The 16,890-nt window shown below is 42.3% G+C and overlaps 1 protein-coding gene across 3 annotated transcripts in view; it reads left to right on the top strand.

Moving 5' to 3' along the window:
• Positions 1 to 2,219: 2,219 nt before the first annotated feature.
• VWC2 (von Willebrand factor C domain containing 2) overlaps positions 2,220 to 16,890 on the top strand; it is a 56,896-nt gene continuing 42,225 nt past the window's right edge. Inside the window, exons 1-3 of one of the 3 annotated variants that reach the window (XM_071553004.1) lie at positions 2,220 to 2,290; positions 4,012 to 4,793; positions 10,796 to 10,925. In XM_071553004.1, coding sequence (XP_071409105.1) covers positions 4,080 to 4,793; positions 10,796 to 10,925 — 844 coding nt within the window. In that variant the 5' untranslated portion in view covers positions 2,220 to 2,290; positions 4,012 to 4,079. Of the gene's footprint in view, positions 2,291 to 2,559; positions 2,871 to 3,146; positions 3,211 to 4,011; positions 4,794 to 10,795; positions 10,926 to 16,890 lie in introns of those variants that run through there. The other 2 variants (XM_071553002.1, XM_071553003.1) reach the window with 2 other exon arrangements.

The raw sequence follows: 16,890 nt of genomic DNA, 5'->3' as shown, positions 1-16,890 counted from the left end.
AATAGCCAGCTATCATCAGCACGGACATCCACTCTCACTGTTGAGCCTAGTCTAAAGGACATGGTCATCACACAAATTCAATTTAAACTATTCATCAGAAAAAAAATTTTTGTTTTTCATTCTGCTGCTTCCTAGTAAAATTAGGCTAATTTCTAGTAAAAATATGCTAAAATCAGTGAAGTCAGTGCAGATTCTTTTGCTTACACAACAGATCTTATTTAGCTAATACAAAGTTCTCATTGTGCAGACAAGACCCAACAGAAGGGAAAGAGTCTTGAACAGGATGCAGAATTTGATTCTCATTCAGACACACAGTTATCCTTGCTACTGTTTACTAGGGGGAAAGCAGAGTGGGGAAACTTGGAGCTGTGTTTTTATGCAATATCCTGTGAATAAACAGGATTTCAGTCTCCAGGGTCTCACATGTTATATTAGAAGTATAAAACCCTCATTAAAAATACTGTTAGAAGCTGCCTCCAAGTAACAGTTGAATTATTATGTCTCATCCTAGTTCAGAATTCACACTCAAGAAAATATCAAACTTTTTTTACCCATCTGCTATTTACTTGTTATAATTGCAATTTGATACTATGACATTAATGAAATGGTCAGGTGTCAGTTCTGCAGGGGTCCTAATGTCAGGTACAGTGCATCACTTAACATACCTACAAATCTAAATAACCAGAGGTTGAAGTCCAATGAGAAATCTTTTAGAAAAATAATTGAGGATATTTACTTCTTACTTTGCCCAGCAGGCTAGAATGACCTGCAGTTTGTTGTTACAGAAGAGCTCTGTGAGGCATTGCTCTTCTTGTTACAGAGCAGCACCTTGAACCTTCAGCCCCTGCTGATCTGTATACCAAGTAACTTGGGGTGGGAGAGGCAGAGCTCCTACTAAGAGTCTTGGATGCTGAAGTTCTCAGACTTTGTACCAAAGTTTCACCTGGGAACACATGAAAATGTCAGAACCATAAACTGGTTTCTCTCTGCTCTTTATCACAGACATAGCATTGCTTTCCCAAGGCCCCTATTTCCTTCTGCCTTGCTCTAGCCACAAAAACCTACTGCTTCACAGCAAAGCTTACAGGCTTGTGAACTCCAAGTAAGGTTTGTCATTCAAGTTGGTCTTCTGGAATAAGTGATGTGGTATACTGGTTGCTTACCCCAGGTCAGGATTTAAGCTATATAAGGCATTAAATTACTGGGTTTAGACAAGGAATAGACTCAATTCTTTATTCAGAGGTAATGAGATGATAATTTGAAGGCAAGTACTTAATGATTATTAGTTAGGTAATGAGAGAAGTCTATCTTAACTCCTTAAGACTTTGTCTAGAAACCCCATAGCAATATGGAATTTAATTTTATTAGTGCAATTTATGGAAAAATTTAACTTCTTTACATCCTTCAAAACTTTAGTCTTGTATTTTAAAGTTTCAGAGAATTAAAGCACTATTTAGCTAGTGAACATCTGACTGGAAGACATGAGGTGGTGTCAATAGACAGGATTCATAGTTTTTAATATCAACAACCCAGCAGACAAAAAAGTTTAGCACCTGCATCCTCATGTGGAGGAATTTAAGAGTCTGGGTTTTCACAAATAACAGGCGCTCATGAAGGTACTTAACAGCAAAACATTAGTATCCTGCAGATTTTCATAGCTCTCCCGAGTACCGATATTGCAGTGCTATCATTTTAATGAAAAACAAAAACCCTGAAAATTTTACCTAGCCTAAAAAACTCATTTATAGTGCCAAATACATTGGGAAATCCAGTCGTAGTCATGAGTAGGGCACAGCGAGCTGCTAAAGAGCTACTGCGGCAGAGGGTTAGTGCAGCTGGACTGCTCTGGAACATCTGTAAAGCCAAACTCAAAAGAAGATTATACTGGATGTCATCTAATGCAGCTTAAAAATAAATAACTGCATAAATAAATGAGCTTTTGCAATCGAAGCCCTTGTTCAGATCCTGAGAAAAACCACCTCTAGCTTTTCTTTTGCCTTTATGTCCCAATAGGGTTTCAGCAGTCATCTTTGTAACAGACCACTCTGTCCTCCCATTTCTTTTAGTATCAATAAGTATAAGGACGAAAAATGCAACTCTGTTTAATTACAGTAGTGTCCACCGGGCATCCAAAAGCGTAAGTTAAGTATTTCAACTAGCAAGCCACGGACCACTCTGCTGCTCGAACAGGCTGGCAGGAGCGCGCTAGGGCAGAGCGCTGCCGGTGATGCTGCGGCGCGGGCGTTCGCAGCGTCCCCGTCCCGACCCAGCGCGGCGGGCGGGCCCGCAGGTGTGCGCGGCGCTGCGGGCCGGGGCTGGGCATCGGGGAGAGCGCCCCTCGCCGCCGCACCGCTCGCGTCCCGAACTGGCGCCGGTAACGCCACCAAAAGTTTCAGCCGCTGCCGTGCGGGGCCCACCCCAAGCGAGCCCACCTTGTCTCGCTCTCCCTGCCCACTGGCTCCCTCCGGCAGGAGCGGGCTCTCCCCCCGCACACCCCGCGGTAGGGGCGGGCAGGGGCGCTGCGCTGCCGCCCCCCGGCGAGCGGCGAGTCCCCTCCCCTCCCCGCGCCGCGCCCGGCCCGCACCGGCGCTGCCTCGGAGGGAGGGAGAGAGGGAAGGAGGCGGGGAGGGAGCGCCCCGTTCTGCCCCGCCGCCCCCGGGCAGGGGCGCACGGCCGCCATGTGAGAGGAGCGCGGCCGGCGGCGGGGCCGGACCGGCTGTGCCGCCGCGCTGCGGGCTCAGCAGGTCCGCCGAGACAAGCGGGCAGCAACACGCCGCTGCCGCCGCCCGCGGCCCCGCCATGGGAGCCGGGTGCGGGGCGAGGCTGCCCGCCCCGAGCCGCCCGCGGGGCTGAGCCCGGCGCCAGCGCAGGTAGGGAGGCAGCGCCGCGCCGGCCACGGTGGGGGCGGCCGGGCTGGGGAAGGGGCTAGCCCGGCTCCCTCCCAGCCCCACCGGGAGGGCGTCGGGCGGCGCTGCCTGGCCCTCATGAAAGTTTGGGCGGGCGGCGCGGTGCCCCGGCTCCCCCCCGGGCCGGGCAGGGTAGCGCCGGCGGACGGGCGAAGCGCGGTGCTGCCCCGCGGAGCCGCCGCCGAGAGCCGGGAAGGCGGGCGGGCACACAGCGACGCTTTTGCATGGCTTCGGGCAGCGGTACCGCGGAGGTGGGGGCGTGCCGGGAGCCTGGAGCGGCATTGCTGGTCGTGGCCGGAGTAGTGTACGTATTTTGGTTTGGGAATTTTAGTTTGGGGGGTTTTTTTGGTTTGTTGTTGCTTTGGTTTTTTTTTTCCGATTTGGCATGTAGTGTTTCAGGGAGAGGAGTCGGGAGCGCTGCCGAACTCCTGGAGGATGTGGGTTAAATGAGCCTCTGCTGCGGAAACTCGGAGTGGCTGTGCCTTGCCTTTCAGATGCGGGGAGGGAGAGGTGGTGTGTGCTGGTTTGTGTTGTTCGGAAGGGAGGTAGTTTATCTGTGCTCCCTTTAGTGTGCTTGGGTTTAGTTGTCTATGACAGAAATGTGCTCACTGGTTGGTATTTAAACAAAACCCAAACCAGCATGCTTCAGACGGTGTAAGAGATTAATGCAAACCATCGTGCGCGCAGTGAGGGAATAACACTCGATTGGGTAATTTCTGTTCCGGACACTGCTGAGTTTTGGGGCGCTCCATTTAATTCACCAGGCGCCCGTCCGCTTCACGTGTTGCCATTTTAAAGGAAAAATAACTCCCCCCGTGCACAGGCTTTTGCTTGTATCTGGCTTTGCAAATGCTTACTCTCCGGAGTTCTGCGTGGTGCTCTCTCGGAGCCGAAGGCGCCCAGTCCGTGTCCAAGAGCCCTACTATTTATAAGACTTGGCGGAGCGGGCGAGGAGAAGGGATGCAGCTCCAGTCTGTTTTTTGCCTTTTGCATAAACTACCGAGGCAGGTTGCATATTGTTTGAGATGTTGCATCGGGGGAGGCGAGGCGGGGGTGGGGGGAAGAAGTGCAGAAGCTGAAATATTCCTAATCCTTCTTTTCCTAGGGACCGTGGATCTGCGAAGCGCTTCCCTCCGATGTGAGTGCAGTGTCCCCTGTGGGATGCAGTAGGTGATGCCCAGCAATACTGCAATGGCAATTGGAGCTCTCTCTAGTTCTCTCCTCGTAACCTGCTGCCTCATGGTTGCCCTCTGTAGCTCCACCATACCCGTACAAAAACTAGCCAAGGCTCAAGACAAACAGGAGATAAAGGCAAGCCAGGAAAAGAGGGATCACACGTCTACAAGGGACAGCCAGGCAGGCCCAGGGAAAATGAACGAGATCGGCAGGAGCGGGAGGGAGGAGGGTGGCAGGGACTGGAAGAGCAAAGGAAACAGGAACTACTCGAACAAGGAGTCATGGACTAAACAAAAGCAGTCTTGGAACAGCCAGGGGACAAGCAATAAATTTGGGAGCATTCAAGTGCAAGAGCAGAGGGATGCTGTTCCCGAGGAACCTCAGGTGGCTGAAGACTCCTCTCTCCCAGCATCTGTTGCGAGTGTCACTCCCGAGCCTCCGGAGGAGTATGCCTATCCGGACTACCGTGGGAAAGGCTGCGTGGACGAGAGCGGCTTCGTCTATGCCATCGGGGAGAAGTTTGCGCCAGGCCCTTCTGCCTGCCCCTGCCTGTGCACTGAGGAGGGCCCGCTATGTATCCAGCCCGAGTGCCCCAGGCTCCACCCTCGCTGCATCCATGTGGACACCACGCAGTGCTGCCCGCAGTGCAAGGAGAGAAAGAACTACTGCGAGTTCCGGGGCAAAAACTACCAGACCCTAGAGGAGTTCATGGTAAGGACTTAAGCCAAAAGTCATTTTATGGGTTCCTCTCTTGTTTAAAGTGGTATTATGTTCTTTAAGTGCTTTCTCAAAGGGTGTTTTGGCTCCTGCTCCCTCCCCTTTTCATTTTTGTGTTAATATTACTTCTGCAGTGCTGTAAAATATTCCCCTTAAACATGACCTTTCTTGCTCTATGACACTAACATTTTTAAATGAGGGGGCTGAACTCTATTAATTCCTTTGCTATTTACAGTAAAAGATGCTAGCTGGAAGGATACTGTTTGGTGGTGTTACAAATTTTATTACAATTTTCAGCAATACCTTTGGTTTTTTATTTAACTGTTTACTCTTAAAGTTTTACTTTTCAGGGACTGAGTGGGGTTTTATGGACTGACTCCTATTTCTAGTAATCAGTGTGTGATGATCCCTTTTTTTGTAGCAGTCATTTTTCTTTTCCTCTTTAACTGTTTAAACGGTGCTACCAAGTTTGCATGTTTGCTTTCTGACAATGACTGTGGGCCTTCTTTTTAGTAAGAGCATGGTTTGCAATCTGAATTACAGTGATATTTAAACAAAGGACTTGAAAAGCTTTATGTTTAGGGAAATCCTTTTGGAGTAGGGCCTTTTTAGCATTATTATGCAAGGTCGTTATCATTGAAAATGCAACTTGTTACAGAGCACTCAAAAGTTTTAGAGTTGGGGCCGATTTTCTGCTTGCTTGCCTTGGTTTTTTTCATTTAGTATTTTATTGTGGTTGAGATCTGTGAGCAGGCTTCAGAATGACTTGTGAATTTGCTTATGAATAATTGTTAGATACAGGGCTGGTCCAAAACCTGTTTCTGAACACACAAGAGATTTTTACACTGAATATGTTGAGGGGACTTAGGAAATCCAGTTCAAGCTTCTGGAAGCTGAGCCCCTTCTGGGGATGGTGAAAAAGGAAATGCATTTGTGAAGGGTGTAACTATGTTGCCACCTCTGCTTTCTGTGGTATTTGCATATTTGTGGAAACTTAGCTTTGGTTCATAATGTCTTTCCCCTGTTCTTCAACTTATGGGAAAATAAATAAATAAATAAATAAAGGAGCAGAACTACTTTCTCCGGAATAAATCACAGCATTTCCCATTGCTCTCTTTAGGCAGTAATGTGTAGAGCACTGGTGAATTTCAAAACATGGCAGAAAATACTGTGTCATCCTCCCTTTTCCCATGTCACCCTCAAGGACTGTATTCAGCTTCAGAGTGGCAGTTTTTTACTTAAGAGGGAGCAGCAACTTTAACAGCAGCTAGTTGGTGTGACCTTTTCAGAGATGGATTGTGAGATCTTTCCTTCTCCAGCAAACTTAATTCTCAAGGGGTGGCCAAAACATCAAGCTTCTTCACACATTTTCTGTAGGCCAGAATTTTAAAGGCTTCTCCTCACCCTTTATTCACACTCTTCTACAGAGCTCCATTTCCTAGCCTTTTTATGTGACAGTGTTGTATAACTGGCTGTAAAGCAAGCCTAAAATACTGTGTTAAATGTGTAGCAAGCATAGAACCTTAGGGCTCTCTGGTACATTTGAACATAGCTGGTATCCTTGGTAAAAAGGGAGTGCTGAACAGTGACAGAAATGTTCTGAAAATACTTTGTCTTTCAGCTTTCTTTTTAACCACATTCACATTTCAGCCCTTGTCTTTGTACCTTCCTCTAATGAAGCATTGGTTCCCTTACTGCTTTGTTTTAGCCAGCTTTGGAAACACAAGTGAGAAGAGATGTGTGCTTAGGACGAGCAAGGCAATTATTGACACAGGCAGTGGAACTGTGGCCTGATTATTTTCTTGTGTGAAGACCTTGGTTTTTAGTTGAGTTTCAATGTTGTTCCAGTACTGTCAGTACAAACTGTAAATGCAGCTGTTCACCCAGGCCACTGCAATCAGTGGAGTTGTCTGGAGACATCAGGTACAGATGTAGTCAGGTTGCTTCTGCTCAACGAAAGCAATTGCAAAAGGCAAGCAATTGCACACAGTCTCAGAGGTCATTTTGTGAGTTTAAAGTTGATGGTCTTAGGCTACTAATATGCTATCTCTTGATTAAGGTCAGGGAAGGAGGTGTAGATAGTCTTTTAGAATTTCCTTGCTACCACAAATTGTACTTTTTAGTGGGTAAGTTACCTGCAAATCTGGAACTCAACAAATCCAATGGATATTGAAAGATCTGTGGTATTTAGAAGGCACAGAGAAGTAAAAGCAAGGCTGGTATGTTTATTATTGTCAGTGTAACCCATTCATCTTCTTCTGAGTTTTGTAAGTGGCAAGAAATTATTAATAAAAATTCTGGCACAAAAGAAAGTAAGCTTGGGATGATGATTGATTTTTTTTTTTAAATTTAGATATTTTCAAGGCTCAAGGAACGAAGTATAGATTGTATATATTTTTTATTTCAGCTTTTTGGTTGATTTGGTTTTGGTGTCTTGTTTTTTTTTAACTGAAGTGTGACGTGTAAAAGGAAAGGGGAAAGCTCAAATTACTTTGGAATAGAACTTCAATGAGTACAAAATTATTTATCACTTCCTAATTAAGGCAAATTACACTGAGTTGCTGGATAAAACTGCTATCCTTATTGAGCTACAGTCTTCATGCCCTCTAGAGGGAAATTTACCAGTTTACACAGTAGTGTGCTCTTTTGCAATGTCTGCAACTCCATTTATACCTTTGCTCATAAACTTCCCTTTAAACAATTCTGAAGAAGTTACCTCTTTTTGTCATCTGTACTCTGTTTTCTACAGGTCTTACAGCTGCCTGGTGAACCCATGACTTCTGTGCTTCTTGTCATCCTGTATAGGCAGAGCTACTGCTGCTTTAGAGTTAATAATCTGCAGACCACAGAGACATGGCATCATTAGTCTTCAGAGAGAGGCTGATAGGTATTATTTGCAGTCCGGCCTGGTTATGTCAGATATGCTGAGCGTGACAGCTGCGGGGCTGGTTGTTTCCCAGATGAACAAGTGGGATGCTGGTTGCATTGACTGCCACCAGGAACTGTGCTGCAGGGAATGTGCTTATGTTTATGAGTAGAAGAGAGGAAAAGAAGGACCAAGTGTGTTTTTGCATTCTGATTTGTTTAGCTGCTCTTACATACACACACTGTTTTCTTGTCTTTCTCTGTAGTGACAATTATGTCTTCAAGTATTAAGACACCATTAAGTTGTGGAAAGAAGTGGCGTTTTTCTACAGTTCCTGTTGCATCCTGATGATGTATGAAAAGCAAGGCACTGGTTTTTAGTCCAAACGTGAACATAAAATGATTGACACAAATACTATTTTAGAAGCCACTGTGGTTTATTTACATGCCAGAAAAGAGCTTTGTAGAAGTAAGCGTGTTATCTCTACTACCATCATTCACATTGGGGGGGTGTTGGTGTTGTACAGATGACAGAACTTACCAAGGACATGCTATAAGTACTCCCCTGAAATCTCATGATCTATTACCTGGAAGTGTATTCATTACTGCAGTATCACATTAACAATATACTCTGTTCATGAAAGATGTATTCTTCAGGTATATATGCTGTATAGGATGGAAATGTATATTGTGAACCATCATTATGAGATAAAGATTATATCAATTTTGTTAATAGTATTTAAGTGCTTCATTAAGTTGCTTTTTTTGTAAGAATTTTAGGCCTCTGTCAAATTTGGAATTCTAGTAAATCTATTTAATTAGAAAATCTTCAAATTTTACAGATAAGAGATTTTAGGAATGCCTTTGTGCTGCCTTGTTTCTGATTATCACAAGATACTCTAGTTTTTATACCAATTCTAATATTGAAAGGCACAGCTACTAAGCAGTATTCTGGGAGAAGGAATAGCTGTTGTTGTAGTTACTGGTCTCATTGAATTTTGGTGGTTGGCAAATTTACATCTTTTCCAAATCATGGCAAAAAGTGTTAAAACTATTTGAAAGTGCAGGTTTGCCTTATTGACCCAGATCCTTGGAGTTTAGTTCTGGTATCTTTGATCAAGTAGAATTCCTTACAATTAATTTTTAAAAATAAAATTCTGACCTCCCTAAAACCCATGCTTTCATAATTTAGTAAGTATTTTTTCTGGATATAACTCCAGAAGGAAGGATTCCTGTTACTGACTTGACAATACATAGGAGTTCAGGTTTGCTGGCACTCAAAACTTCACATGTGGTTCAAGTGATAACCTGGCATACCTGAGCCTTTCAGCTCTGAGTACTGGATCAGAAACATCCTCATCCGCTGACTCTTTAACTCTGGAAGTGAATGTGGCAGTCTGTAAACAATTACAGGACAAAGTTCTTGTCCCAAAGTCTATAATAAAGATCTGAAGTATGAGGCTTTCAGCTTCCTTGTAGGATTTTATAAATGTATGTTTTGGTGTAATCCTTGGTAGAGTGTAAAGCAAAGAGAAAACTCAAAGTGAGTAGCTAGCAAAGGAAGTCTGAAATAAATAACAGTAATAAAAGCAGAAAGCAACACAGCAAGAGACCCTATTTAAGCTTTCTAAGCAGAGAGGAGTGCATGAAAGATATGTAAGTGCATAAGCAAATAACAGCCTTGGCAGGTGGGAAGGGAAGTAGCAAAGCATGAATGAGCATTTAGTTGGAGATGATGCTGTGCAAGCATCAGCATGTTTGAACTTTGGAAGTGAGAAGGATGTGAGAAGCAAGCAAGCAGAGAATGGATTTGAGGAAAAAATATGATGGGCTGCTTAAAAATTGGGGAGAAGCAGATGATCTGCTAGTTAGACATCTGGGTAATTCTTCACAGAGAATAATTGTTATCTTTCCATTTTTTTCAAGTTTTGAGTTTTTTCAGCTTTTATTGTAGAAATGCAATGGGTGGTTGTTTGCATCAGCTGGAATCTGGAATGATAAAGGATCTATGAAAAGAACAACCTCCTCCTTAAGTAAACTAATAATCTGCACAGATTATAGTTTTAGAGGATCACTAATAATAACATTCAGCTGCATTTTTATCCTGTGTTCTGAGCATGGATGCCCATGTGATTTGAACTACAGCAATGAGGTTTACTGTGTATCATTTATTGCTCTTCAGCAATACATTCCCTTCCCTCTGCCTCCAGCTCCTTATGTGGTACAAGGACATCAGCAATCCAATGTGCTGCATCTGGTCAGAAGTGCTGAAGAGGGCAGCTGGAGTTGTACATGTGGCAAATGCAGACATTTGAAACTCCATTTTTTAGTAAATAAAGCCTTGATACTATTTTGTTAGGAATTAATTTCTTTGAAGTAGGTCATTCAAGTAATTACCTTGTGGTCTTCCTATTCTGTAAGAGTTCTTCAAAACCATTGACATTTCACTAGTTAAAAAGGATTACCTGTATTTTACTTCACCTTTGTCTTTGAATTGCAATTTATTTTGAGAAAGTTACAAGTATTAGAAGAATGGTCCAAATACAGTCAACCTGTTGGAAATATATGAATCCAAAAAATGTTTTCTTCCTGACTTCTCTTTGAAAAAATATAATTTTCAGTAAAATGCAATTTCCTCCTACCGAAGTCCTTTAAAACTTGGGAAAATTACAATAAGTATTTTAATTCCATTAAGTGGAAGCTTCATACTTTGTTTAGCAAAAGTTTTAATCTTTAATTACAATATTTTTTCCTAAATTATTTTTTGAACCTCTAGTAGAATTAAACTAGATTATGAGCTTAATTTTCTCAAAGTTCATTAGAAATGCAGTGAAGAAATTTTTGGTTTATTTGCAGTAAAAGTCTGCAATGTTCTTGTTTTCAAGATCCCTTTGACTTTGCCATTTGGTGCATAGGTTTGGAGCAGAATCTGGGTTTTTCTCTGCTGTGGTTCTGTAATTTTGCAGGAGCCCAGTCTTGCTCTCTGCATTATTCAGACCAAAAACTCCGTTTTGTTCAAAGTGGGTAGGAACAAGACGTGAAGGAAACAGTGCAGATGAGAAAGCAGACACTGCACGCTTCAGGAGTGTATTAAGTGAAGGACTTAAAAGGTGACTGCATTTGTATTTCAGGTTTCTCCGTGTGAAAAGTGTCGCTGTGAAGCCAATGGTGAAGTGCTGTGCACTGTCTCAGCCTGTCCCCAGACCGAGTGCGTGGATCCAGTGTATGAGCCTGATCAGTGCTGTCCTATCTGTAAAAATGGTAAGTGACAGCTGCAAAACTAGAATGAGGCTTCTGTAGGAGAGATCCATGTTGTTCTGTTCTGGTTTTGAAAAGTAATTCGAATGTTCTTCTTTTTCCGCGAATGGGCATGGAGAGGAACTGTGTGTGGATAGTGTCGTCATGATGGGAGGAGTCACATCTTCCCTTGACTGGGATAGACTCAGTTATGACCTACAGGGGTATTTGTTACCCAGGAGACAATTAGTGTGTTAATAGTAGCTATTCATGTGGCTCGTGGGTATACATTTTGCATGAACTCATCATGGCTATGTTTTATATAGGCACACAAAATGGAACTCAAGGTTCTTCATGTTATCCACCTTTTCAACGTGAGCAGGAAAAGTTACTTTTGTTCTCCATTCTTATTTGTTCTCCTTTCAGAGATTCTTCTCTTAAGCTTTTTTTTGTGTTTTTTTTTTCTCAAGGCAAATCAAATGTACCTTATTGAGCTCATTTAATTTTCATAGCTAAATGAATTAAACTCCCAAGTTTAATTGAATATTTTTCATAACTAAATTAGACAGAAAGTCTCTCTACTCCCAGCAAGAGCTTGCATTAGATCAAAGTCTTGGTCTATTTAGAGGAAAAAAATTACATGACATACTAGCTCATCACTTATAAAGAAGAAATGATAATTTATTAATAGAAATGAAAGCTGCAAAATCTCGAATGAAATTACATTTAAAATTAAAAAAGGCATTTAAAAATACTCAGATAATGTGCAGACATCTATTATTTCTCTTGACTAGGTAGGTTTCATTACATTAGCTAAAACAAACTGATTAAAATTGTGGAAAAGTTAGGGGAGGAGGGAGTGTGTGGCATATGGTTTCCACAAATTCAACAGTAGATGATAAGGGATAGTTAATTGCATTGAAGGAGTTTCATTTGTATGGGTATAAAAGTAATTGCTTCGCATCCCTTAATTGGTTGTTACAACCCTGAAGGAATTTTTTCTTGGCTGTACAGCTTAAGGGCACTGTTTTTGGAGATGAGGAGAGGGAATTTTCAAGGCATTTAGGGACAGTTCCTGAGAAAGTCTGAATTGGGAAGATGATGATGTGATAGCTAACTGGTCTGGGAAGATTCTCTAGCACTTGTTTGGTGGTAAGAACCTTTGTGACATGGTCACAAGCTTGTTGTGTGTGCCATGTTCTGGTGAAGTTGCCCAGGTCGGAGTAACTCTTAGCAGGCAGAAGGTCTGTTTTCAGTATCAGGGATGGAGTTACAGGTATAATGTGTTAGGCATCTGTGGTCTTTCCCACTGAATTTGTCCAGTGGTCTGAACCCTGTTTAGACCTGGATGGACTTTCCATTGACGCACCTTCTTCCACAAGCATCAACATAATGCACAACAGTGGCAGTCTTCTAGTGGTGGCTTTCTTTTGGATTAAGGTGGTGAAGCAGTGTGGGGCTTGGATGTTTGAATGGATTCCCTGACACTTGTCCCAAAAATGAGGCCTTTTTAAATAATTGTGCTTAAAACATACCTTTTGTTATGAGGAAGCTGCCTTGCCTCAGTGTCAAAGCTATATTACCTGATTTCTGCCAGCAAGAAAAGGGTAGTCTTGTCCACAGCCTCTGAATCCCCAATATTACTTGCATATTCCTCGGGTATTACCATGAGCTGACATCTCTGACCCAGTTTCAGACCAAGGTGACCAAAGCTGCCTGTTTTCAGTGAGCTGCACTGTCACTTCTCCGCATGTCAGAGAACCAACAGTGGCTTTCCTTGTTAGCTTTTAGATGAAGAAAAAAACCATTAGCAATAACAACAAAACCAACATAGTTCAGAAGCAGCTCAACTTTTCTGCTTCAGCAGCTTCAGTATAGTATCACAAAAAATCTTCTGAGGAAACCTTTCCATCTGGGGAGTGCCTTTTAAAAAAATGGGATGTTTGCTTTTAGAGCTTATTTCAAAGCATGGGACGTGCAGTTCTCAAGGAACTTCAGTGAATTTCTGAATATTTTTAATTAGTTTGGAGCAAAAACCTACTGAGCAGAAAATCCTAGCAAGCCTCATCCTCTGATTTTCAAGCCTGCTGGAACAAATGCGCTGTAAATGTGAGTTGGAGAAACAATCATCGTGTGCTTCAGGGTTGATCGTTGTAGTGATAACATCAGCGACATCATGTTAGTGACCTAGAAGAGCTTTAGGTGATGGACAGGAAGCTCAGCCATATAGCTTGAATGGTGGGGCAGATGGAGCTACAGAAAGCATGCAGGTCAGGAAACTGCTGTCATGATCTGCATCTCGGCCTTGGTGTAGAGTAAGAAAGGGTGGGAGGTGAAGTTTGGGTTCTTTTTATTTACTAGCATTTGTGTCTTAAAAATGCATACAATCAAATTCTGATTTCCCTCCCTTGCCTGCCACTTTACCATACACCTTCCAAACTTGCCAGGTCTGCAGATTGCTGGCAGTGAACCAACAGTGAGAGCTGAGCAACTACCTCTGTCACCGATAAGACCACCTGATTAAGAATTATGGAGGAGATCTAGTGAAAGCCTGTAATTATTAGAAATTAATGAATGCAGTGTCTTGATGGGTGTGAGACACTGTGTCTTATCTCTTGTGGGAAGAAGGGTGTATAGTTGACTTTTCCAACTTGTTCTCAAAAACTTGCTGGCAACCCTTATGAGGAGGGACAGATATGTAACTGCACATCAGGCTTACATGACTTGCCTTGAATATAAGAAGAAGCAAATTAAAAACTTGTGGAGTAAATAGTTGTATATGTAGGATTTAATAATCTTCTATATCACATCTTTACTCTCAAAAGGGAACAGGTACTTTCATTGCTGAAGATGTTATTTTCTCCTTTGTGGACAGGGACAGGGAGTCCTTTAAAGAGGTATCTGCTCTGAAAATTGTATGCAGAAGGGATAAAAGGTGGCACTTCACTGAGAAAATCTTGTAGTGAGGGGAATTTTCCTGGTCTTTTTATGTCTCAAGTAACTGCCGCTAAGGGAGCTCTTCTGTGTTTATCTTATATAAATGCCCTGCAAGCAAGCAGAGTGAAGATGGAGGGGCATGGAGAAGAGGTTTCCTTCTCTTGTGGGTTGACATGTTGAGCTTCGTGCCTTTGAATCAGCACCATCAGCACCAGCAACAAGAAAAAAACATCCAGAAAGTTAAATCTAACTTCAGAAATTTGCCTTAAGTAACAGGTGCCCAGTTCAGATCTTCATCCTGCTTTACAGTATTAGCATTGTGATTTCTTCAGTGGAAATCACTCCTGTTCACAGCAGTACCAATAAGCTTAAAATCAGGGACAGACAGTTCCACAGATCGTATGGAGTTAAGGGTAAAGATAATAGGCATACAATTGCCCCTTCATTGGGAAATGGCTGGGCACTAGTCACTGATGCATTTGGAGCAGTGGAAGGGGGTGGGGAGTAATATTGGTAGTGAATTGTCTTGCTCTGGGTAAAATTACCTTGGTTGTGTGTTCCACTTCTATTTCCAGCATTAGAGCCCTAATAGGCATACACAGCTGAATGCTGTTTTTCCTGAAGCCCACAGCTGCAGAGCAGCTGATGGAGTCAAGGATGGCTCCGCTCCTGCCGGTGTCTTTACAGGAAGATGAGATTAAACCCACAACACACATGGAGCCTGGAGGGGGAGACGTCATTACTAGACCAAAAAACATTTTGATCTAAGGTCCCCAAGAGATTTTTATTTCATTATATGGCTCAAAGATTGCCCCAGATAAGATGAAGTGGATCCTGTTGCCTTCCTAGCATTTATCTGTCTGAGTGTCAGTGTTATTTCTCTGTTTACAGCAGGGAGAGCTGGGCTTACTCTTTCGGCAAATACTTGTAGCTGCTCAGTCAAAAATGCTGATGCCCAGGGGCTCAAGTGTGTTCTCAGGGTATCAGCAGGAGATGTCTTGTCTATTCTCACTGGCTGTGCAATAGAGTGAGAATTATCTCACTTTCTTATCAAACTTTACTCTGGTTTCAGTCATCTCAGATGCATTAGGGGGAAGGAGTCAGTACCTTATTTGGGTACATAGTTATGGTTTAAGTGCATGTGTCATTTGGTTGAAATGATTGCTGCTAGTCAGGTACAAGTCTAACATGACATTGGCTGTACCTGTGCTGTACCTTAGAGTGGTTCTTAGAGTGGTTCTTCAGCACACATTATAAGGAGGGAATCAGATCAGGTAGTCATGGTGGTTTCTAAATATAAAATATAAATTTTAGCTGATAAGATTGAAATAATATTTTATTTAATAAAAAAAATAGAATGTACATTAAAAAGTAATAACCTGATGAACAAAAAGTCATTTCAAACTGTTGCTGGTTCCATCCACACTGCATGCACCAGTGTGATTTATTCCCTTCTAATGTGTTTAGTCCAGGCATTTGAATGCCTGCATATGCAGGTAACATTTGTTCTGTGTTTCTGTGTCCATGAGTTGCTTAGCAAAAACTTCTACATAGACTTTCCACTTCAGTAGACTGTATTACACAAAATGATTTATAATATGGGACTCTAAATTAGGAAATACTAATGTTTTAGGGGAAAAACACCATTAAATTTGCATGAACAACTCTATGTGATTAAAATTGCCTACTGAACATATAGGTAGGTTGAAAAACTGTACTAGATATTTTGGCAGCCATTCATTGAAACCAAGCAACACACTTGTTTCTTTTTGGCTGCATGGAGCATTTAAATCTGGTAGGTAAAGTTAGTAAACTAGTTGCAGTAGTTTTTGTTCTTTGTTTCTGCTGTTGAAGAAGTTGAGAGGAAGTTTGGTCTGTGTCCTCTTAATTCAAGGAATTCCTTTAAACTTATTTTATCTCTTTGCTCACCTCTCTCATTTTCTTTTTCTGCTGTGGGAAAGTTGATGGCTGCATAAGCTCTGCGTACTTCCTGGGCAGAAATCACAGAATTTTATTCTTGTGCCATTTTTTCCACTTAAATCTGAACCTGTTCAAGTGTGTATGGGTCACCACAGCAAAGTGGGCTGGACAAAACCTTGTGCCAAAATCACATGTTACTGACTTCTCATACCCATGCACACATGCACATGGATATATAACCCACTGTTGACTTCATATTTTTATGTTCAGCTTGCTAAGTAGTGGTAGGTTTTGTTATTTCCTCTAAGGGTATTTATTTAGCGTACAAGTTACATTGACTTCCAGGATATATAATTCCGTAAATCCAGAAACCTGTCAGAGGATGAGAAGGAGCTGTCTGAAGATACAGCAAAAGTATGCAGCTATACTGACCATAGATCACTTACAACGAAAAATGAATTTATATAATGTATACATATTTATTGCATATAAATATTGTGTAATTTTTTTTTCACCAAGAAGCCAGAATGTCCTCAGTTGGGAGTTCTGCTGTCAAAAGGCAGCAGTAAGTGTCCCTGAGTATGTGATGTCCCATCATTTTGCTCAGACATGTAAGGATAATCAAAAGTTATACTAACCTTGATATTTAAAGTGGTACTGTATACTTAAGTAGGAGGATGTAGAAGAGCCTATTAAATTATAAAAGCAGTGTATCCTGTAAGGTTTTCAGAACTCACTTTGCAATATTTTCTCATTACAGGCTGCTACAGTGAGCTTGAAAAGCATTTCTTCAGCAGTCAGTTTTTCATGTCTTACCTGATACTGCAGACTTAACTTGTATATCACAGCGAAATTCTGCTGTATTGGTTGCTTTCATGGCAACTTCTTGCAGGGGATCTCACTTTACTGTGCATTGAAACAGCAGTTGAATTATGATGTGCCTCAGTTGTTAATAGTGACAGTCCCAGCTGAATGTGGGAAACAAGCTGCCAGTTCCCCATGGTGTTCAGAACTTACTGTGTCACAGCTACCTGGGTTCTTAGAAGAAGTTTTGCATCAGCTTCAGGAGCAGAAGGAGGGGAGGAGAAAAATATCCTTTCTAGCAAATTCCATGTATTAAAAAAAAAAACAC

This window comes from Pithys albifrons, chromosome 4 (genome assembly GCF_047495875.1).
Source record: "Pithys albifrons albifrons isolate INPA30051 chromosome 4, PitAlb_v1, whole genome shotgun sequence".
Lineage (NCBI taxonomy): Eukaryota > Metazoa > Chordata > Aves > Passeriformes > Thamnophilidae > Pithys > Pithys albifrons.
This window is presented reverse-complemented; position numbering and strand designations above follow the sequence as displayed.